At 35.4% G+C, this 25022-nt stretch overlaps 2 protein-coding genes and 1 non-coding gene across 4 annotated transcripts; 2 read left to right on the top strand and 1 right to left on the bottom strand.

Moving 5' to 3' along the window:
• The first annotated feature begins 5114 nt into the window (after positions 1-5114).
• Positions 5115-5220, top strand: LOC142165666 (small nucleolar RNA R71). The gene has a single exon (XR_012696317.1). It is a non-coding gene; the product is annotated as a small nucleolar RNA R71 (small nucleolar RNA).
• Positions 5221-10490: 5270 nt separating this feature from the next.
• Positions 10491-14295, top strand: LOC107819508 (beta-amyrin 28-monooxygenase). The gene is made up of 3 exons (XM_016645620.2): positions 10491-11539; positions 13136-13323; positions 13826-14295. The coding sequence occupies exons 1-3, from the start codon at positions 10582-10584 to the stop codon at positions 14126-14128; spliced, it is 1449 nt and encodes a 482-aa protein (XP_016501106.1). The 5' UTR covers positions 10491-10581; the 3' UTR covers positions 14129-14295.
• Positions 13826-21012, bottom strand: LOC107819504 (cell division control protein 6 homolog B-like). Of its 2 annotated transcripts, none has more exons than XM_075223493.1 (17): positions 20744-21012; positions 20555-20657; positions 20055-20281; positions 19215-19289; positions 19021-19130; positions 18701-18807; positions 18513-18572; positions 18089-18162; positions 17127-17177; positions 16903-16952; positions 16339-16474; positions 15784-15873; positions 15154-15216; positions 14976-15071; positions 14782-14871; positions 14543-14659; positions 13826-13964 (listed from the first exon to the last, which is right to left on the bottom strand). In XM_075223493.1, exons 1-16 carry the CDS (start codon positions 20972-20974, stop codon positions 14621-14623), a joined length of 1602 nt encoding a protein of 533 aa, XP_075079594.1. In that variant the 5' UTR covers positions 20975-21012; the 3' UTR covers positions 13826-13964; positions 14543-14620. The 2 variants fall into 2 exon arrangements, with proteins under 2 accessions (XP_075079594.1, XP_016501100.1); XM_016645614.2 differs by having other exon boundaries at positions 20738-21010.
• Between the last annotated feature and the right edge of the window lie 4010 nt (positions 21013-25022).

Genomic DNA, 25022 nt, shown 5'->3' with positions numbered 1-25022 from the left:
GTGACCGGCGGCGTTGATGCCGCCGGGTTTCAGGCGGTGGGGAATAGGGGCGGCTAGGGTTGAGGGGGGGGTCTGAGGAAGGTGACGATGAACAGTAGAGAGGGGGGGTTTAGTTAGGGGGGCCGGGGTAGAGGTCTGGAACTTATATAGGGGAGGGGTGGATTGATCTTGACCGTTAGATCAATCAGAATGAGCGGCCCGGATTTATTCACTTAACCAAACGGTGTTGTTTGGTTTTAGTTGGGGAAAGGGTCAGCCCGGGGTTGAAATGGATCGGGTTTGAGTGAGTATTTTAAGACCGTGAGATCAAAATGAATGAACGGTTCAGATCTAGTTGCCCTAAATGTCGTCGTTTTGTTTATGCACGGGCTGAACTAGACCGTTTGATTGCAATGAATCAACGGCTCTGATTGGAAACACCTCATGCGACGTCGTTTAATCTGGTTTGAATTGGACCGGACATGGGATGTTGGATTGGGCTGTGGGGGGATAAATTGATTTGGGCCTGGATTTTAATCCAGGTCCACATTTTTACAACTTGTATATATTTTTTATTTTCTGATTTTATTAATTAATAAAATCCTAATCAAAAATAAAAACAAAAATTATCATTACAGTAATATTAACTATAAAATAATTTTAACTTCACAAAAATATATTAATTACTCTATAACAATTATTTAACACATAGACAAAACATCAATCACATAGTGGAATATTTAGAACAATTGCATATTTTTTTGTGATTTTATTTAAATTATCTTTTAAATGCATAATTAAATCCTATATGCATGCAACATGTATTTTATTTTAATTTTTATTTTATTATGACAAAGTAAACATTTACGGACATAACACAAATATTTAACACCACGCAAATTCAAAAATTACACAGTAAAAGAAATTTATTTTATTTTTTGATTTATTTTGGAGTAGTTTTCGTTAAGGCAAAAATCACCTGCTCACAGGCATCATACTACCTGAAATAAATATCAGCAACAGTGAAACACAAGCGATGTGAACCAAAGGCAGTTACTCAGACTTCATCCGTACAATTGGTCAAAATTTACATTCAAAACTCACTATGGCATTTAAACAAACCCTTTATGTGCACAATTCAATGGAATCCCCAATTATCAAAGTGATAATCCAAACTCAACCACAAAGAACCCAATGTCAACCACACCTGTCAAGAGACACATCTACTACAACCTCAACAAACCCACTAGGATAACTAGAGCACAACACTAAAAAAATCTACTACAAAAGAAGAAGAAAACTACTATAGAACTAAGAATGCAAATAACCTAACAATAATGTAAACAAGTGCCTTACCTGGTGGAGTTGTAAGTATATGATGTGAGGGGAATATGTTAAAAGGGGGAGTGGTGATAGAAAGGTTGAAGCTCTTGTGGGAGAGATTAAAGGAGTGTGTGTTTTGATTTGTAAGAAAGGATTTAGGGTGGGGGATCGTGAATAGGAGTTAAGAGAGATGGGGTAGAGGATTTCCGTTTGGGGGGTATTAGTAATTAGAATATTAGAAATAAAAGAAAAAAAGTAAATAAATAAAAAAATACGCTAACTAAGCTTGCAGACGGTGCTCCGTACGCGGTCGGTCTGCGGTCCAAGCGCGGCCGCGCACGTGAGGCAGAATAGATGGCGATTTGCGCGGTCCAAGCACAGTCTAACTGCGACCGCGACCGCTGCAGCAGTCCTAAGGCAGTATGGTCGTCAATCTACGCGGTCTAACCACAGTTGATCAGCGGCCGCGGACCTGGACTTCGAATTTTTTTATTTTTGTTTTTTGCGCTCTATTTTACCTATCCCTTCAGTGCCTGGTGGACTTATCATTCGCCTAAGCTCACCTGCACTTGTTAGTACCTAAAAAAATAAAAATAACAAATTCTAACTACACTAAAAATCACTACGCATTGGGTTGCCTCCCAATAAGCGCCTTAGTTAATGTCGTGGCATGACGAATACAACAGATCAATGGGTTGCCTCCCATTAAGCGCCTGATTTAATGTCGCGGCACGACGCAGATAAGCGTATTTAAATTACGCTCAAAATTGGTGGCTCGATCAAATGGGTCACTAACACTTCCTTTACTTCCTCCATACTCACATAATGTTTTAATCTATGCCCATTAACTCTGAACGTACGATAGTCATTACTCACAGCAATTTCTACGGCACCCGTAGGGTGAATTTCAACCACACGAAAAGGCCCTGACCATCGTGATTTCAATTTTCCCGGAAACAACCTCAGTCGTGAGTTGTATAGCAATACGGTATCTCCAAGTTTAAAATTTCGCTCAACAATATTTCTATCATGTATCATCTTCATTCTCTCCTTGTATAATCTTGTGCTCTCAAAACCGTGATATTTGAACTCATCAAGCTCGTGCAAACCCGTTACTCTACTTGTTCCTACAGCTTCAATATCAAGATTTAACTGTCTTAATGCCCACCAAGCTCTATGCTCCAGCTCTACTGGTAAATGACACGCCTTCCCAAACACCAACTTGTATGGCGACGTGCCAATTGGAGTTTTGAAAGCAGTTCGATAAGCCCAAAGTGCATCATCTAACTTCCTCGCCCAATCTATTCTAGTAGCATTCACAGTCTTCATCAGCACACTCTTTATTTCTCTATTCGAGACTTACACTTACCCGCTTATTTGTGGATAATATGGGGTGGCCACCTTATAGCGTACATCATACTTCTCCAACAACTTTGCAAAGGCTCGATTACAAAAGTGAGCGCCTCTGTCATTGATTATTTCCCTTGGGGTGCCAAATCGGGTGAATATGTTCTTTCTCAAAAAACCAATTACCCCATTTGCATCATTTGTAGGGAGTGTTGTAGCTTCCACCCATTCGGACAAGTAGTCCATAGCGACGAGTATGTACTTGTTGCCATATGAGCTGACAAAAGGCCCCATGAAGTCAATCCCCCATACAGCAAACACTTCTACCTCCTAAATTGGGTTCATGGGCATCTCATGTCTACGGGAAATGTTCTCGGTTCGTTGGCATTCATCAAAATAGAAGAATGGTCTATCTCGGGGATACATCTCCGGATCATGTTATCAACACAAATCCTAAACAGATACGGCTCATCCCAATAATACATGCGACAATCACGAAAGAACTTTTTCTTTTGAACAGAGGAAAGGTCATAAGGAACAATACCACTCGCCAAGTAGTTTGCAATGTTTACATACCATGGCGCTTCCTCAAGACTCGTAGCTAGCAGTTGTTCATCTGGAAAAGTTTCCAGAATTTCTTCTACCTCAACCTTCTTTTCAGCTCCTTCCAACCTAGATAAATGATCAACTACTTGGTTCTCCATTCCCTTTCAGTCACGGATCTCTAAATCAAATTCGTGTAGTAGCAGCACCCATCGAATTAGGTGCGGTTTTGACTCCTTCTTCTCGATTAAGTACCTGAGAGCAGCATGGTCAGTGTAAACAATTACCTTCGAGCCTATTAGCTATGACCTAAATTTGTCAAATGCGAACACCACTACCAGCATCTCCTTCTCGGTCATAGTGTAATTTAGTTGGGCTCCACTCAGCGTTCTACTTGCATAGTATATTGGATGCATGATTTTATCTTTTCGTTGCCCAAGAACCGCGCCCACAGCATAGTCGCTCACATCACACATTAGCTCAAATGGTTTCTCCCAATCGGGTGCAACTATGATAGGTGTTGTTACCAATCTCTTCTTTAATTCCTCAAAAGCTACCCTGCAGTCATCAGAAAACACAAAGGGTGATCTTTTTCAAGCAATTTACACAAGGGGTTAGCAATTTTGGAAAAATCCTTTATAAATCTCCTATAGAAATCGGCGTGCCCAAGAAAACTTCTGATAGCTTTGACGAAGGTGGGTGGTGGAAGATTTTCTATCACATAGACCTTTGCACGATCCACCCCAATACATTTACTTGACACTAGGTTCCCCAAGACTATACCTTAATGTACCATGAAATGGCACTTTTCCCAGTTGAGTACCAGATTAGTCTCGATACACCTTTTCAAAACTCTTCTCAAGTTCACAATGCAATCATCGAATGATTTCCCCACCACTGAGAAGTCATCCATGAAAACCTCCATTATCTCCTTTACCATATCTGTTATACCGTCACCTCAGTTAACCCTGCTGAATTGTCTAACTCAACAGGTACTGGCACCAGTGTCTTCGTTGGTCTGCTTTCACGAGCAATTTCTTGCTCTAGATCTAAGTCTCTACCATTTCAGAGACTCACTACCATCAGCTGCTTTAGGCCCTGCTCTTTTAGATTGATTTGGATGTCTGCGGGTAACATCCCATGAGGATGATTATTTAGGGCCATGGAAATCTGTCCTAATTGAATTTCAATATTATTTATCGCTGACTCATGTGAGTCTACTCTGTCAGTTAGTTTTCCAATGGACCCAATCACTTGTTTCATCATTCCCTCAAGTTTAGCAAAACCCAAATTCATGTCTCACAGTCTGTTGTTGAGGAGGTTGTTGATAAGTCTGCTGCTAATTTTGCTGGTTGTAACCTTGTTGCCTTTGGTAAGGCACCATTTGACCCTGTGGTCGCATAGCCCCGTGGTTATTGTTGTTGTTGTAGTGCTGTTGAGATGGTCTATATTGTTGATTCTGCTGACCCCAATTCTGACCACCTGGTCTCGGTCCCCCGTAGTTGGCCACATAATTCATGTTCTCCTGATATTGTTGGTTATCACCTTCAGCACTCCACGAGCAAACATATGGTTGATTAATGCATGATGTACATAAACCCCCATTAGTTGCATTAACTATGTGTACCTGCTGCTTCTGGCCTAATTCATCAACCCTTTTGGTGAAGATGCTCATTTGTGTCAGTAGAGTGGCTATATTTTCAGCTATGGAGTTAGTCGAGTCTAAATCCACTGAGTGAACCACAGGATTGATTGGAGCATTTCTTGTCGTTCATCCTGAGTTTTGTACCATCTTGTCAAGTAGGATCTTTCTTTCTCTGAACGTTTTGCTCAAAAATGCTCCACCTACTGAAGCATCGACATTGGCTTTCAAGCTATCTGCCAAACCTATGTAAAACCTCTGCCCCAACATCTGCTCCGGAATACCATGATGTGGACAAGTAACCAGCAGACCCTTGAATCTCTCCCACGTTTCTTGTAACTTCTCTGTTGGTTACTGTCTGAAGCTTAATATCTCATCAATTTGCTGAGCAGTCTTGTTGGGTGGGTGAAATTTGTTCACAAATTGCTTGACTAATTCCTCCCAAGTAGTGATTGAGATTATGGGGAGTGAATTAAGCCAAGTCTGAGTTGCTCCTATCACTGAGAATGGAAACAACAATAGAAGTATTGCTTTCGGTGTCACGTTGTGTTGCCTCTGTGTGGCACAGATTGATAGGAAATTCTTTAGATGCTGTTGAGGATCTTCAACGTATGACCTAGAGAACAATCCCTTGTTCGGCAACAAATGTAGCATGTTATTTGTGATCTGGAATGAATCTGCTTGTATCTGAGGGACTACAATGGCAGTTGCTAAGTTGTTAGCGATGGGTTGTGCCTAATCATATAGTGTTGCTTCTGGCACAAGAGGTACCACACCCTGATCGTTTGGGTCATTCATGTTGTTTCTGTTGTTTAGATTATCGTCGTCCATGTCTAGTTCTATTTGTTCGGTTGAGTTATGTTGTCATTTACCTTTCCTGTTTGTACAATTCAATGCCTAGAACACTTTCTCGGGATCTGATAATGCTTCAAAAAATTCAGCAGTTCTTAAGGAGTTTCTAGGCATGCACCTGTAACAACCACGACTACAAACATTAGAATTTCAATGATCAGTTTATATTGAAGAAAATTGACTACACTAAGAATTTTTTCACTTCTTTTTAACTGCAATCAATAACACTGTTAGTTCCCTGGCAATGGTGCCAAAATTTGATCACGCCCAACTATGCCTTATAAAAAGGACAAAGCATTCGCTGCAAATATATTCCGGTTAACAAGTCCGGAGTCGAACCCCACAAGGAATTAACCTATCAATCACAGCTATTGGACTCACAAAAATTCACGTATTCAATTTTCAGAGATATTTGAGTAACAAATTAGATGTTTATTAACTAAATATTATGTAATAAAATTGCAGTAATTAAGAACTAGCTGTAAACGGTTTGTAAGCAAGAATGGGAATGGTCTAAGGTTCTGATTTCCCCTCTTGTAGGAATCATTTCAGTTATGTTTGCTATAAATTTGCCTAAGTCTTCTCTATCGATCGTGAGCACTCTGACTGTCGTAACTCTCTCCCAAGTAATTACAACAATATATTAGACATATTCTCCCAAATTATGCTAGTTGGCCTTAGTTATAGCGCATTTAGATCGCACTCAAGGTTTCATTATCCCTAATCTCATCTTTAAACCCTTTGTATTGATCCCTCATATACGTTAGGAGTGATGTTGTTCAACAACTACCTAAATGTGTACTCTCTCCAGAGTAATACATACTAAATAGGCACAGTCGATTGAGGGCCTTCAATCAATAGCAATCACAATATAGTTAAACAAACAGAGAAAATACTATGGCAAATCTATATTAACAGAACAAGAAATTCATCCTCCAAGAGGTTCCATCAAAACCCTAGATTAGAAGTTTAGCTATGAATCATTGTTTTCACAATCATAACAATAGAATTCATCATCAATGATAAAAGAAAGAGGAAGAAAGTTAAAAACTCTATGCCGAATCTTCCGCCTTGCTTCTTGCCTGTTCTTGACTCAAAAACCTCAATACCTTCTTTTTCGGCGAGTTGGGCTTCTTATAGGTCAAGGAGAGTCTCCCTTGAACTTACAATTTTACCCCTAAAATAACAATCCTCGGAGGGACGAGCGCGGCCGCGGATGGACCGTGCATATTGTCTTCCTTTCTGCCTGACGAGCGCGGCTTGAGTGCGGCCGCGGTTGGCCCGCGCTCCGGGAGGTCAATTTTGCCTTCCATTTTCCTTCTTCTTTGCGCGCACTCACCTTCGATTGGCCTTCCTTGCTCCAAATTAACTCCAAACACTCTTTAATGTCCTCATAGTCAGGAATTGTTCCTGTAAACCACAAAGTTCATAATTAGAGCCATTTGTTATCATTTAACAGTCATATACAATAAAGTATAGCTAAGTTGGAGCGTAAACGATAGCTAAACTACATAATTATAGCCTACTATCATTTCTCGATGCAACCATCTAAATAAAGTATTCAAGTAATGAAATTATTAACAAGAAAATATAATAAAAACATTAATAAGGTCGATAGGAAGTAGCAATACTAAACCTACATCCAAATAAAAAGTACTTTAACAGTAACTTAATAATTAGTATTGAATATATGAGATAATGTCTAATGGGTAGGGGTTGGATTTATTACTATTGGTACATGGATAATGGACTAAATATAAAGTATAAAAAAATTTAATTTTCGGATATCCACGAATCTAAAGTACTAAATCCGAAATTCAAAAAGTTTAAAAACTAAATCTGAAATCCAATCCTTAATTCGAAAATCCAAGCCAAAAATCCAAAAATTTTAGATTTCAATTTGGATATCGGATTTGCCTAAATTATGCCCACCCCTAGCCGTACATTAGCCGAAAAGGGCATATTCGAGCCATTTGTGTAACGATAGATACAAATGGGTTAGTTTTTAACGGATGATATAATGGTATATTTGCTCTGTATTGAATAGTCCGGGAATCTATTTAACAATTTACCCATTTCTCAATTGACTAAAGTCAGGAGTTGCCCATTTACCTAAAATAAGATCTTCACTTTGACTATTTATTATTTCACGAGTATATACCATTAACAGAATAGATTGATAACAATATATATATATATATATACAACAACAACAGCAATCCAATATAGTCCCTTTAAGTAAGGTTCCGGGAGGGTAAGATATACACAGCCTTATTCTTATCCTGAAAGGGTAGAAGACTATTTTCGATAGACCCTCAACTAAAAAAAATGAAAGAAGCAGGATAGCATATATATTTTATAGAAAATCAAGAAATGTTATCTAAAATCCAAAATGTTTAACTTTATTTCTCTCTAAACTCCGCTTAGAATATTAAGTACAAACTTCTTTACTGTTTTCTTAAGTTTGCTATATGTTGGCAAAGTAAAATTAATAAGCTGGTAAAAATACACTATCATAAAGTGTTTCTTCTGTATTAAAGAAATACTCGTAAGTTCTAAGATACCCAACCCTGTTTTACATGGATTTGCATCTATATTGACGAATTTCCTACTTTCTGGCTTAGAAGCACTTATTTTAACTTTATCTAAAGTTAGGTTTAAAGCATCAAAGCCGATGACTTCAAAGTGCTTGCCTAATTTAACAACGCAACTTATTTAGCTGATTTAATCGCAAGATTAAAATTTATATTTATAATTTCATATTTTCGAGGCTTAATTGTCTATTATGAATTTTCCATGCAATTTGACAAAATGGGGTAGGTTAAAATTTAAAAATTATGCACAAGTATATTAAACTTCAGTGAAAGTCTATATTTTTTTTCCACGACTACATAAATGCGTAAAAGAAAAAACTATGTATGTGACAAACTTGAAATTCAATGATTTGTATTGAGAAAGAGGGGAATATATAAATAGGAGCGATAAATATTGAATCTCAATGAATAGTAGCATCAAATCTATTCTGTCACTTGTAATATTTCATCGCGTATTTAAGTCGTTTGTAAAGGATTTTACTCGCCATGAAAATTGAACTTAGGGCCATCACCGCGACCCTTCCATTGAGATAACTAATAGCCAACCACACGCGTAGAGAGAGGGAATGAAGTTGTATTTACACACTCGCTAGACATTCCCGGAGCATTTGTATCTATACCCGCTTTTTGTGTCACGTTTTAACTTGTGCCCGTTTTACAAAAAAAATTACAAGTGTACCCGCTTTTTCGCATAACTTCAGCATACGGGGCTGAAGTAGCAAAGGCAATCACGCAAAACTTGCATTCTAGTAGTCGGACCTGAAGTTCAGCTCTAGAGCTGAAGTTTTTGTTTATAACTGGCGAACTTCAGCTCTAGAGCTTAAGTTTTTGTTTGTAAGCTTCAGCTCTAAAGCTGAAGTTTTTGTTTTGTAAGCTTCAGCTCTAAAGCTGAAGTTTTTGTTTTGTAACTTTCGAACTTCAGCTCTAGAGCTGAAGTTTTTGTTTGTAACTGGCGAACTTCAGCTCTAGAGCTGAAGTTTTTTCTGGAAAAATCAGCTTTTTATGTTATCGTCCGCTTGAAATGCAACAACCTCATTTCGTCTAACTCACACTCAGCTTTGCTCAGCCATTTTTATTGCTAAGCAAATGATATTTGAAAATACATTATACAGTTCTATTATACATTCAGACAACACAAATTTTTCTTTTTCTGAACACAGAAATATCTAATTCACATATACAAGGTTAGCTTTCTACTTGCTTCAATTATGCTTCTGGCTATAGCAATAAGTTTCTCCACAAATTATGTTGGAAAAATCCCAAGTACTAGAGGCTCTTTCTAAAAATGATTATTAATTTCTTGAAAACGAAATCCTAGATAAAAACGTTGTGTGAATACATGTTATATACATAGCCGTAACAGATTTCTTGCAGAAAAGAGAGAAGGAGAAGTTTGAGAAAGAAGAGGCGGATATAACTTTGAAGAGGAGGAGGAAGAGAAAGGGGGCTGAAGTTGTTTAAAAAGTGAGTACAAGTTAAAAGTTTTTTAAAAAAAATAGGTATAGGTTAAATGGGGGTGACCAAATACAGCGCCCCGTGCAATTTTTACGACACTCCCTCCCCCTTCACCTACCCAAAAAATAAAAGAATAATTTTCCCCTAACAATATGAAAGGATTGCTATACCATCAATCACCTAATATGATAACTACAAACTATTGTTGATGAAAATTAGACTTAGTAGTCTAGAAATAAGGCAGGTTACATACTATAATATATTAAAATAAATTGACAATATAAATTCTTTTATATATCAAGGCATTAAAGTAAAATCCAAAATAACATCAAAGCTTAAGTAGGCATTTGGACATTAAAATTGTAATTTTGAAAAAAAATAGTATTTGAAGTTAAGTTGAAAAATGGTATTTAGAATTTGAAATTATGTTTGGATATGCATTTCACTTGAAAAAATGTTGCAATTTTGTGAGTGAGGAAAAAAAAATCGGAAAATTTTGAAAAACTCATTTTCGGTTTTTTTAAAAAAACTTGCAAAATCTTAAGGACAAATATATTTTTGAAAGAAAAAAAATAAATAAAAAGAAATTTTTATTATGGACAAAAGGGGCATAAGAAGAAGAAAAAGGAATAAGCCAAAAAGAAAGATGAGACAAATTAAAGAATGTTCGTTGACACCATATAGTCTACACAATATGTCAAATTGTCAATTACCTCACAATGTATACGTGCCTATATATATGCTTTAGCTTTAACACAAAAACCAAACTCAAACAAACTCACACCAAGAGCACTTCCCAATTTCCCTAAGTAACAAAAGAATTTTAATTTCAACATACCAAAATACATGGAGTTGTTCTATGTCTCTCTTCTTTGCCTCTTTATTCTTTTAATCTCCCTCTCCTTCCTCTTTCTCTTCAACAATAATAAGAATAAATCCACCTTCTCCGGCGGCCAACTTCCTCCGGGCAACTCCGGCTGGGCGGTGATCGGAGAAAGCCTCGAGTTTCTCTCCACTGGTTGGAAAGGTCATCCTGAAAATTTTATTTTTGATAGAATTTCTAAGTACTCTTCCAATGTGTTTAAAACTCATCTTTTTGGTGAAAAAGCAGCTGTTTTTTGTGGTGCCTCTGGCAATAAATTCTTATTTTCCAATGAAAATAAATTAGTCCAAGCATGGTGGCCAAGTTCAGTAGACAAAATTTTCCCATCTTCAACACAAACTTCTTCAAAAGAAGAAGCTATTAAAATGAGAAAAATGCTTCCTAATTTCCTTAAACCCGAGGCGTTACAACGCTACATTGGAATCATGGATCATATCGCGCAACGCCATTTTAAATCATGGGAAAATCAAGAAGAGGTTATCGTTTTTCCATTAGCAAAACGTTACACATTTTGGTTAGCATGTCGATTATTTGTAAGTGTGGAAGATCCTAATCATGTCGCTAAACTTGCTGATCCTTTTGATGTTTTGGCTTCGGGCTTAATTTCTATTCCTATAGATTTGCCTGGTACACCATTTAATCGTGCTATTAAGGCCTCCAATTTTATTAGAAAGGAACTTGTGGAAATTATAAAGCAAAGGAAGATTGATTTGGCTGAGGGAAAAGCATTGCCAAATCAAGATATATTGTCACATATGTTATTGACAAGTGATGAAAATGGGAAGTTTATGCATGAGTTGGATATTGCTGATAAAATATTAGGGTTGTTGATTGGTGGACATGACACTGCTAGTTCTGCTTGTGCTTTTATTGTCAAGTATCTTGCTGAGCTTCCTGAGATCTATGAAGGAGTTTACAAAGGTAACTTAAGCTCTCACCCTTCATTCTATACATATTCTGCACTGATGATGTAAAAATTATTTATACGATCAGGTCACTTATAATTTAATATAAATAATAATTAATCTGCTATAATTAGGTTAGACTGTCTACGTTATACTAATGCTAGCGTCAGGATAGACGGGCTGTATCACACCTCTGAGGTGCAGCCTTTCTCCGGACCCTGCGTGAATGCGGAATGCTTTGGGCACGAGGATGCTCTATTATAATTGGGATGAATCGTACTAATCATGTAAAAACCTTTTATACTATCAGTGTTTATAACTTGATACTGGCTTTTGTGAATGTGTTTAATGCACTGATAGTTTTAAAAATATTTGCACAGTTAGTTCACTTATTAATATAATTACAAATATATAAATAATATCTATGAGAAACGGTAATTGATAACCTGATAAATATGGCAACTAACCTGCTATCATATTTTAATATTAATTGATAATGTGAAGAAAATTTATATAACTATGAGTGCATATTATTTTAAATTATTTCCATATAACATTCTCGTGGACTTGACTGAGCGCAACAATTAGCCAGAAGTAGAATTTTACCAAAATTTCCACTTAGGGTCGTTTGGTTTGAATACGGCTTATGTCGGGATAAATTATATTGGGATTAGTTATTCTGATATTATTTTTTATTCACTGTTTGGTATGTTGTGAAGTATTAAAAATGACAATTGCATAATTTCTACGAAGAAGGTATAAGTTATTTCGACACTAATTACCCCATTTTCTATAAGGTATAAGTTATCCCGCTACTAATTTTAATCCCCTGATAACTTATACCAAATTTGTTAACCAAACAAAGTATTAAGGTGATATTAATTTTTCATAGGAACACTACCAGACCTTTGACTTAAGAATTTAAAAAAGACGACTTTTCATTGGAAAAATCGCCCTCACCCAAAATGTCATTTCTTTTAAATGGGGAAAACGTTTATTTTTCTCTTACAAAATATTCTCTCTTTTCCTTTTGGACATTTGACAACGAAGATAAGATAACCAGAAAAATAGAAAATTTTATTTTATTTCCCTTTCGAGTTTGTGAGCGCATGAACAAGTTAAATTGTTTCCTATTAATTAATTAGCTAAATCATAGAATATTGTTATTTTACCAATTCCTAAAAAAGAAACAAAGGTTTTCCCGCGATCTTTACACAAAGGGCTGTTCATATTCAATGTTTATTTTTTCTATCCATATACATAATTATGCACATATTATACCTTCATTGGCTACTTTTAATTTAAGCGGTTGGGTGGAGGGCTATATGGGTTAATTGACTTTCATAGATATATACGTATAATATCAACGTGTTTCAATTGTATGTTGTTAACTTTTACTATTTTGAGTAAAGTAAATTATTTAAGATTAACATATGAGTTTAAGTTTAGTTCGGCACATTAGCGTAAAATATATTTTACATTATAAATTATTTAAAAATTAATTATATGTAACTTTATTTATTCTTAACGGTTAATGCAGTCGCTTTTAAAAGCAATAGTAATTTAAATTAGTTAATGCTTCCCTTTTCTTTTCTTTTTTAAATCAAAATAGAACAAATGGAGATAGCAAAATCAAAGGCTGCAGGAGAATTATTGAATTGGGAAGACATTCAAAAGATGAGATATTCATGGAATGTTGCCTGTGAAGTTTTAAGACTTGCTCCACCCCTCCAAGGTGCTTTTAGGGAAGCCCTCGCTGACTTCACTTTCAACGGTTTCTCCATTCCAAAAGGATGGAAGGTAAGGAAAAAAAAATTATGTTTCTTAGTTTGACTGAGTTTGGAATTTTAAAACAGTGGTAAACTAAAGATGTGTGTAACAATACCAAAATATCCTTTAAATCCTATGGTCTTAAACATGTTATATTGAGAGACGGAGCCAAAATTTTAAGTTTACGGGCCCTAGGTTCTAAATATAATATTTGGACATGTTAACTTATTAAGTGGATCTTTAATACAAACACATGATTTTGCCCTAAGCTTTAGATTTTGCCGAATCCGATAATAGGAGTCATTCCTATAAGGGAGTGTCATTAAAGGTTAACTCAAGAAGGTTCGAAATTAGAAAGTTACTATATACTGGAACCGAACGTGGCATTTTTTTAAAAACCAACTAAAGAAATACATAAATTAATTGAAGGAGAGGGAATAATAAACAAATAAATAAGCAATTAATATCACACCAAAGCAGAAAAAGGAGATTGGAGACTAACTTTTCTTTGTGAATTGAAAATTTATTGCAGATATACTGGAGTGCAAATTCTACACACAGAAATCCAGAAGTATTTCCAGAACCTCTGAAATTCGACCCTTCAAGATTTGAAGGAAGTGGACCTGCACCATACACATTTGTACCCTTTGGAGGTGGACCTAGGATGTGCCCTGGAAAAGAATATGCTCGTTTAGAAATACTTGTTTTTATGCACCATCTTGTTAAGAGGTTTAAGTGGGAAAAAATCATTCCCGACGAGAAGATCGTCGTCAATCCGATGCCGATTCCGGCGAAGGGACTTCCGGTCAAGCTCTATCCTCACAACAAGGCATGATAAACAAGATTGCCAGAATATAACTTTGCTTTTATACATAGTTGTTTCTCCTTATGTTTATTGGTTTTGCACTTGTTGTTTACATAGTTCTAAATATGTGTCTCATATATATTTAATGTTGTATTCCATGAATTGCATAATAAGAAGGTTATGAAATCATTTCTCTATGAGTTGCATGGTGGTTTAATTGTGATGACTAACGGGTGCCAAATCAAGGACTAGTTTCATCGAGAAATGGTATTATATCAAATTGTGTACGTACAAAGATTACACTAGTTTAACTATAATTAGAGCTATTTTGTAGAATAGATCTGCATTTTTCGGGTCGATATCTGTTAGTCAGGAACAGAAGACGAGTCAAATATATCTCCTTCAAACATTAGCTTCTAAAGAAATTCAAGTAAATGAATTTACCTTAAATGCTGGACATGAATTTGCTATTTATATCGTTGAGATGTATAAATAGGTATACGTAATCTTGTATGTCGCCCATCACAATTGTTGAAGATAATTTCGAAATAAACGTATTCCCTGCTTCAAAATTTTGTAACACATTACTAGTGCATAACTTATGCATGAAAGAATATGAACTCTTAACCACATGCCTATAAAATAAGAGTAGAAGCGAGAGCACAAAGAAATAGCTTCTTTACCTGCAATGCAAAGGTGATATCTGCTTCATCTACCTTTAGCGTTACTCTTCTTAATTTATCTTCTCGCGCTTGCCCTACCTTTAGAATCCCCTGCGTTTTAGTTATCACCTTGTGTCATGCTGCTTCCTCTTCTTTAATTGAGAACACATCAAAGAAAAAAAATGTTTGCTATAGATCCCTTCTTAATATGTTACCTGGTCACCTAGCACTCTGCACATGTTTGAGAGCTCCATGATTCCAACAGGTGGGATTAAAGTCGATTTACAGACATCAACGTATGAGATATTCAGCTGCACCAGAATACAGATATGTCTTGCCCCATGTATTTCCTTGTATTACTTATTCTCGCAGCTAAAAAAGAACAAAAATTACCTCCCCTATAGTCGCATCCTTTTTCTTCCCCCTGAATAGCTTCAAAGCAGAACATAGTATAATCTGCAGCAGAATACCAAATATGTGCTGTTACCATCTGACATGGAAGGGTGTGCTTTCTTTATGCTATATAACAACATAGGGAACCTCACGGAAGAGTTGCTTTATTGAGCAGGTCTTTTGAGCATTAACAGAGATGCAAATTACCAAAATATAAAGTCTGGTCTTTTTTTCCACACCAAAAACTTGTATGCTTCCTTATACCACAAAAAATAAAGCTTCTGCTAAAAGATATTTCCTATGATCTTTGAGTTCATAACCAATTTGTTTCCTATTTTGTCCTTGAATTTTTATTCTCTTCTCTTTATTATTCTTTTGGGTGGAGCTGTGTGGTGGTTGCATGGACGCCATGATGGTCTAGTTGGGGAGTGTACTCTCACCACGATGCAGTAGCAAATGTTTTCCAGTTTTAGATCAAGGGACCTAAATTGCTTGTTCCACTAACTAGATACTAAAAGATGACTACAATATGGAAAGAAAGTAAACTCCAAAATTCTTCTATCTAACTAACGTGAAAATATGTCTAAGTAACTTAAGAATGTCTCGTAGTGGATACAAACACGACTTTACCTGTTGATGTTGTGGAAGCGATTGAATAGTATCGACTACCGGTGATTTATATGCCTTTGATAAAGCAATAGCCACATGGTCAACCCTGACCTGTTAAAAGGAGTTCCAAGTTATACACAAGTTTTAAAAAAATAGCAGCACATGATACAAAAGAAAAATGACTCTAGAAGATCCTCAAATTACAGTATTTCAAGATTTATTACTAGAAAAACAAGAGGCCAAACGCACCATGAAAGAACGTTACTATTTGCTCATCACCACATTACAAATTGCTGAAAAGCTCATTCACTGAACAATGAAAATGTAATAAATGTATACCAAGTGCATTGCAGGTTTGAGCAAGAAAATAACTTCACAAGTAGAATGCATGCAACTCCTACTAGTGATTGCTTATAAGAACTCTTGTGAACTTATCTACTTTTATCATATATAAACAATTGAGGATGACATCTAGATATATGAAACTCAAACTTACCCTCGTATTTTACGGATACACAAATAGCAAATATAAACCTTGATAGCATAAAAAGATGAAAAAATAACATCAATACTCACAACTCCACTTTCTTGGATAGGCGACTTATCACAAGCACCACCTCTCTGTTGATCAGAAAGTCCCATCTTTAATGATGGTAACTGAAGACTGTAGATAGAATCTCTTATTTCACCTTCTAACATCTCTATTGCACTCCTGAAAACAATAATGAAAATGGAAACAAGTTTACTTCAAAAAGTAGTACAAGAAGCTCTTCTAACAAATCTAAGATTAAGATAAGATCACATGCTCACTGGAAACTTAAGTATCAAAGTGCATGTAGGTACAAATCAGCTGCTAAAGAGTACCTTAGCATATTAGCCATAAGAAATCAAATGTTCTATATTACTCTCCTACCCCTCTTCTTCCCCAATAACTCAGACTAATATACAGATGGATACTGTATATACGTGTATGTCAATGCAAAATCCTGCAGGTTTAGCAACGGGCAGCATATAGCTCAATGAATACAATGCTATCTCATCCAATTAAATAAGTAAAGATTTACTAAGACAACAAATTATATCAAATCAGGAAATTTGCTCAAATTGTGGTCAATCAGACTTGCAGGGAAATTCACCAACCTGCAAACTGAGAGAGCCTTCCTCATGTCTCCAGATGCAGAAGCAACTTTCTGCCACATTAGAAGCACTAATATAAGTGCACTGTATTATGAAATAAGTCTTTCATCATAGGTTTAAGTTTGAGTAGACAATTGGATCGCCATAAAGGTACTCGCAGAACAACACTATCTAAATGAAAGTTAAGAAAATGCAATCGAGTAAAATACGGATTCTAGTGGACTTACCCTGGCACATAGTTCCAATGCTTGAGGCTGGAAGACAGTGTAAGGAAATGCCTGATCAAGGGTACACATAAAACAAAATCTCTCATTAAATATAAAGCCATGAAAAATGATCTGAAGCCATGCTTTGTGCAGATAAAGTTGATCAGCTAATTTGTACGTTGACTACTTCGGATGGGAAATCCTGAAAGCCAGACCTTGGTCATTCATTAGATTTCTTTCCAGCTAGTTGCTGAACCAGCTTATAAAATCTGACCAAGTTAATACTCCTAAAAAACAAAATCTGACCTAGTTAGTGAGTTACTTATATTTCATTTGCTCAATGGATTAAGTGTATTACAGTAACTTATGCAAAAACTGTGTGTATTACAGTGACCTGTCTGATGCTCATATATTACCTGTTATGCAATTGTTTATTGTACTGCTACCTTTAAGGTCATCTAAATGTTTTCAAGGCAGAGAAAAACATACACTTAAAAAGTTGACACTTTAACACTACACAAAAGTTGATGGTCCACAAGTTGCTATTATGCAGTAAATTTTTGTACCACATAAAATTTCTCCATGCAGACTCGTGACTGTTGATAATGACACCAGAATAAGTCACTAGCTCAAAAGTGCAAAATTGATATGGATGAGATCTAACAAAAGATTCTACGTGAACTGGAGTATTTCTTTTGATGCATTTGAGATTTAATTAGAGCGCCTTTAATATTTCAACATTATTCTATTGTACCAAGACATTGATTAAAGACATAATGGACTGAGACTTTGTATCCTAACCCCCTAAAACGGTTTCATCTGCAAGTTTTATTCAAATCATTTGAATGCATCTACTATATGCCTAACTTTATCATGACAAAATGAAGAAATAATACTGGCTCTTAAGTACAGAGTAAACGGTGGGGATCAGAATCCAGCAAATAGATAGAGAAAGAGTTTGAAAATAGAAGCAGCCGACTTACCTCTAATCTTTGTTGAAGAATGGGGATGATTTGGTCCTTAGAATATGCACGATATGTTATAACTGCAGGCTTGCCTAGGAAAGTACAGCATCATATGTCAGGGATTAAATTCCTTTCCAAACGGAATGGGTTATCTAGCATAATTTTACATTGAAGAGGAGAAATTAGTAAACAGGCGTTCACTACAGAAAATCAAGGAAGAATCCCAAACAAAAGAAAGTTAATGCTCCACTCTCTATTTTGCTGGAGTCAACATATTTAAACATCAGAAAGATTGTCACACACAACAAAATTTCATCCCCCTCATTTAAGAATTGAATCCAAAAATTGAAACTTTTTGGGCACTCTCTTTAAAATCAGATGCACTTAAACAAGACAGAAGAAATTTGGAAAATGGTAGGACGTGAAGGTCAAAGATACTCACAGTTCAAGGATTGTAGCTTGGGAAGAAATCTATCAGCTAAGTCAATGGCATTAGCAATTCCTGTAAAAGTTGAATACAGTAATGAGCAATGATTAACAAAAATCAACTACTTCTGTCAATTCAAAATGTAGGCATACTTAAAATTTCTAATGAATATAGAAAGAGATTGACTTTCTAGTAAGTGTTACCTATCAGAATAAATCTGGAGAAAGGAAACGTAGTTAGCATGAACAGATCATGAAGCACAGTTCGGTCTTTTGTGATTAAATAATCCATCTCATCAGCGATTATCAACCTGTTGAGCATTTAGCTTGTTAACGACAGAAAGCCTTCAAGCAAAAAATCCGCATGAGAAACACAATAATTATATCTTGCGAAAATTACTTCATTGCAATTCACATTGTCATGCAATTTGACTTGAAAAATATTACTATAAAAGAATCATGTTAAGCAAAGACAATGAACCTTTGAGGTGCTAATAATATAAAGCATTTAATACAGTACTCACATCATCTTCCTCCCAGTTGACTGCTGCTTCTGAGATGACATTTTCTGAAGATACTGCAAAGGTGACATAGAACCATTTGCTTTTCTCCGTGGATGAATTTTATCGAGTATCTGTCAGAAAGGTCATAACATAAGCTGATAAGCACATGGAGATTGCATAATTCAGCTACAGAATCAGGTTTAAAGATAATGAACCTTTCCAAAAATGTCGGAAGTGTTTGACAGAGAAGTGCAGCTGAGAGATAATAAATCTGGTGTCTGCAAGGCTGACTGAAATGAGCAAATAAAATGTTGGTTAGAACGAGCCATTACAATAGTTAGAAAGATGACTCAGATAAACTATCAAAGTTACATAAGCAAAAGTTATATACTAAGTTAATTCAAAATCGATCAACACATTCCAACCTTCAAATGCTTCTCGTACAAAATGAAGAACAATTTCCAAAATGAATAAATAAAAACAAGCTAGCTCTTGGCCATTGAAAGTGTGAGGAAAATAAACTGTTTGGTTTCTTAAGACAAAAAGAAACTAGCCAGTCGAAGGCCCTTTCTTAAGACCAAAAGAAAGATGAATGAAAGGGCCTACAAAAAGTAACATTACGCACAACTCCTACCTTTCGGTGCTTCCATTCGAGGGTAGAAGCTCAGCTACCGTAATAGTTGCCTCTTCCAAAGTACTTTATACAGCAACTTCCTATTAAAATTATGATGGAAATATCTTAGTAGTCAGAATCCAAATGATCCCTACCTCATTTAAACATGGTAGGCTTTGTTAATGCGCCAGTACTTCTAGCATATACTTTCAATTTTACTGATTTCAAATTTCAATTGCACTACAAGATGAGAGTTTAGCAATTTGACTGCACTTCAGCCCAGTTCAGGCCAACAAATTATGGATATTGTAGATGGAAACAGTTAATGATTTGGCCAAGGAACAACTGCAAATTTATTAATGCATGGATGTCTTTCCCTTGGATTTGAACATCACAAACCAACAAGTAAACAACGAGCTATATAATGTACACACACACACACCTCATTTGCCCAATTAACCAGGACCTCCTTGACCTTCTCTATTGACAAAGACTTTCCAGTGCCAGGGCAGCCACATATATACAAACTCCCAGCCTTGTCTTGTTCGACAGACTGTTTGCAAAAGTCCAAAACTCTATTGTACTCGACTTCTCGGCACACCACAGTTGCTGTTGCTGGAGGAGTAGACACATGCAATGCCTCCTTCACCGCATTTAATTGCTCCACATCTACATAATATTTATGGAGTAAATGAACTTTAGCTTACACATCCCCAGGGACAGAACTAGAACACAGGTTATGGGTTCGGCAAACCAAGGAGCTTTAATACAAGCCATGTATTAGTCTTAAGAAATCTATTAAATATGTACAAAACGTTAATTTAAAACCCCGTAACTTAAACGAATTAGAATCCGGTATTCATAAATTTCAAATTCTGGCTTCACCTCGATCAATTTAAATCTCATTACGCAATATCAAAATAGTAATCAATCAAAACTTGCCTCTTGGATTCCACATTGGCTTCTGAAGAAAACTCTCCGACAATCTCTTTTTCACTGGTGATTTGGTCATATTTATTGTTTTATCCCCAAAATTCCCCTGCATCTGAATAAATTATTAAGATTAAGAAAGTAGGAATCTACTAATCCAGTGAGGAGACACATTTTAAATACATATAGAGTTACTTTTACAGGACTCTTAGGGCAGTCTTTGACGCATCGACGAGGAGATTTCCATTTCGCACTAGAGCTTTGCATTGGTGAAGGAGTCGAATTAGATCTGAGTTTGCGTTTCTGAGGAGTGGATAATTGGATCTCAGCCATTGGATTGTTGCCACCGGTGAGGCGATTTGAATCACGGCTAATTGTGGGCAGTGATTGTGAATCCAGAAGATGATAGTATAGTATATTATACTTGTACATATGTCAGATTTTGTACAGAGATAATATCATTTTCCCGCTAAAGAAGCACCCTACTGCATTTCCCGCCATAAATTGTATATTTTCTTTTCTTTCTTTTTTGTTGGTTGCAGGAATCACGAAATTACATTTAATTACCTTGAAAATTGATGGATTTGAATTTTTTACCCCACTTAATCCATGATCAAACCCTTAAGGTCAAAAGTGAGGGCGGTTAACACTTGTTAAACTTGAAGTTATGCCTTAAAAATAATAGTAAGACCAAAGTGTCTTATTTTTATCAACGAGCTTGCATAATGGTCTTGGTAGTCCATGTTAAATGAAGAATTAACCTAAATAGTTGACACCTAATCGTTTAAATTAAAAATAGTCTGTGGTACATAATCTATGTATATCGGGTAAGAAAAATAACGGGGAAGTGCAACAATAGCCAACTTTTAAGCCCTCTATTTAAAATATATTTGTAATTTACAATGTATTTAAAGATTAGCCAATTCACTAAAACTTCATGATTTAGTATCCTGCATTTGGAAATTCAGGACTTAGTGTCCTGAATTTTTGAGCTGTTAATTTGAAATTCAGGACTAAGTGTCCTGAATTTTTGAACTACTAATTTAAAATTCAGGACATAAGATTCGAACTTCTTGACACAATTTTTGTAATTTTGGACACGATGTCCTGAAGTTTGAACTTTAAGGTTTAAACTCTAGGACGTCGTGTCCTGAAGTTTGAGCGAAGTTGGTTAATCTTTAAATACATTGTAAACTATGGATATATTTTAGGTGAAATTCAAAAATAGCCAGATTTACAAGTGGTAATTGAAAAATATCCACAGTTTCAAAAGTAATCGAATTTTAGCCACTTTTCATGTAAAGATAAATCTGAACAAAAGCATTGTTCAAAATCCGAAAAATATTCCAGCATAATATTCTAGACTTCCAGCATAATATATTGGACTTTCAGCATAATATACTGGTCCAACATAATATGCTTGAAGTTCATACACAGGTACTCTAATCTCTAGTATATTATACTGGAACTTCCCGTGTGTTGGAGTTGCATCATATTATGCTGGAAGTTCATACATATGTGCACCAATCTCCAGTATATTATGCTGGAACTTTCCGCGTTTTAGCAAAAATAATGGTTATTTTTCAATAACTTTGCAAAAATTGACTATTTTTTTATTATCAATTCGAAATTTGGCTAGTCCATACTATTTTTACTATATTTTAAAGGAAAAATGCATAAGTACACCCTCAACCTATGACCTAAGTTTCAACTACACACCTTTCATTTTCGAGGACCCTATTACCCCCTTGAACTATTATAAAGTGAAATCATTGACACCCTAAATGCTAACGTGGCAAAGTGTGTGTTTTACTTTATTTGAGAGAGTGAGAAGCCCAAAAATTTACTTACTAGTCTTTCTCTTTTTTTTTTTTTTTAATCTTTTGTCTTTTACATTTTTTCCTTCTTCCCGAGATGACAGCCACCATTAAAAGGTATTGAGCTCTATTTACAATACCATTCCTTTGAAAATTTATTTTTTAATTTTAGATTAGTATTTTTTTCCTCAAATTTTTATGGGTTCATTCTTATCTTTGCATTAGCAAGAAAATAAATTTAAATTTAATTATATGTACACGTGTCATCTTTTTATTGGATATTACACTTAATTAATTATGACAGTAACTTTAAGAAAATATACAATTCATTTCTTAAAAATTCTGCGGCAACGACGACCAAAGAAATTATCATTACGTAAATATTATTTTTTGACCGAAATTGATATCGGAGAATTAAAATCTTGGACTTCATTGTTGTCATGTTGCTACTAGCCATGAAAGAATAGAATAATATATCAAAATAAGGAACAAAATGAGAGAGAAAATAAAAGGGTGACAAAATATACATTGGCTAGCGAGTGCGTTTCACCTCCCAAGAAACGTCTGGTTATGACGTTTCAAGGAGATATTTATTTCATTTTAGAATAGTTTAGGAGAGTAATAGGATTCCCATAAAGAAAAAGTGCGTAGTTGGAACTTCGTTCATAGGTTGAGGGGGTATTTATGCATTTTCCCTATTTTAAACATCATGCTTACTAGTGTCATTTCCACGAAAAAATAGTGAATCTGGCTTGGTATTTGTGTAAATATCCCGTGTTAAATGGGTTGTTGGCCTAGCCCATATATGCTCCAGCCCGGTACTGACAAGCCTACTGGCAAAGTGCAATAGCAACCACTTTTAAGCATGTTATTTAAAAAATATTCACAATTTACTATGTATTTAAAGATTAGCCAATTAGTCCAAACTTCAGGTAACTATCATGATTTTTTGTATCCTAAATTTTTAGTTGCTAATTTGGAATTCAGGACTTAGTGTGCTAAATTTTGAGCTATTAATTTGAAAATCAAGACTAAGTGTCTTGACCTGAATTGCTAATTTGAAATACAGGACTAAGTGTCATGAATTTTTGAACTGCTAATTTAAAAGTCAAAACATAAAATTCTAATTTATCAACACAATGTTCGAACTTTAGGACGCGATGTCCTGAAGTGTCCTGAAGTTTTCAAGGTTCAAGCTTGATGTTGTGTCCTGAAGTTTGAACGAATTGACTAATCTTTAAATATATTATAAATTATTGATATATTTTAAACAACATGCTTAAAAATGGCTATAAGATGTTATCTCCACATATTACCGGGTGAAATTAAAAAATAGCCAGATTTACAACTGGTCGTTCAAAAATAGTCCAGTTTCAAAAGTAATCGAAATTTAGCCACTTTTCATGTAAAGATAAATCTGAGCGAAAACACTGTTCAAAATCCGAAAAATACGCCAGTATAATATGTTGGAGTTCAAGCATAAGTATACTTGAACTCCAGTATCCAGGATAAGTATGCTGAAACTCCAGCATAATATGATGGAGTTCCAGCATAAGTACACTAGAATTCCAGCATAATATACTGGAGTTTCAGCAAGTATACAAGTCCAGTATAATATATTGGAGTTTGGAGCACCAGCGCTCTATTCTCCAGTATATTATACTGGATCCAGCAAAGTATACCGGTCCAACATAATATGTTGGAGTTCATACACAAGTGCATCGAACTCCAGTATATTATGCTGGACCGGTCTATGTTGCAGCAAAATAGTGGCTATTTTTCATTGACTTGATAAATACTGCTATTTTTGAATGATCAGTCCGAAAACTGGCTATACCGTGCTATTTTTACCATATTACCTCTCTTTCTTACTTTTGGCAAGTTAGATATTCTCCTAAAGTAACTCATTTTCGTAGCTAAAAATACTCATATTTAAATCCGAAATCGAGTTTGGGACGGGGTAAAGCTAAATTGTGATTCTAACACATTTATTATTTTAACATTGGTGATTTCTTCTTAGATGATTGAAAGATCGGACATAGCCGACTCAAATTAAAGTGAAACTAGTCGAGATTGAAGTACGAGGTACGCGATAATTCTAACCACAATTTGCTTCTCACAACTCGCATCTTCAAGCTTTGACTGAGTCAAATATTTACTCAAATTAAAGCTTTATGCTCATAAATTCCATGTCATGATCTAACAATTGTTTTCTTCATGTTCTTACCTCTTATTTATTTATTTATTTGCTTACAATACCTCTTATTTATTTCACTTTGTTTAATTGACATAGGCACTTATTTTCAACTCCCTTGAGATGTAAAAGACAGAACTCAATACAACTTCATCTCAATAAATATGTTCACGTTTGATTTTTATTTTTATTTTTTAAAGGCAAAATACATAAACAACTCATATAAGTTATCCTCAACGATCAAATAAACATTATAACTGAGCCCTTTTTTGTTTTGACACTTCAAATGGCTATTAAGTAGATCAAGTAAACACCCCGAGTGCAGCACAACCTATGCGTGAGTTACCCGTGCCAATGACATGTCAAATAAACCAATTAAAAAATGTCACGTGTAATTTCGCCATAAAAACTTGACACATGTATTTTAAAAAAAATACATTTAAAAAAGGAATTTTTTTTCCTAAACCAG

Source organism: Nicotiana tabacum, chromosome 10 (genome assembly GCF_000715075.1).
Source record: "Nicotiana tabacum cultivar K326 chromosome 10, ASM71507v2, whole genome shotgun sequence".
NCBI lineage: Eukaryota > Viridiplantae > Streptophyta > Magnoliopsida > Solanales > Solanaceae > Nicotiana > Nicotiana tabacum.
This window is presented reverse-complemented; position numbering and strand designations above follow the sequence as displayed.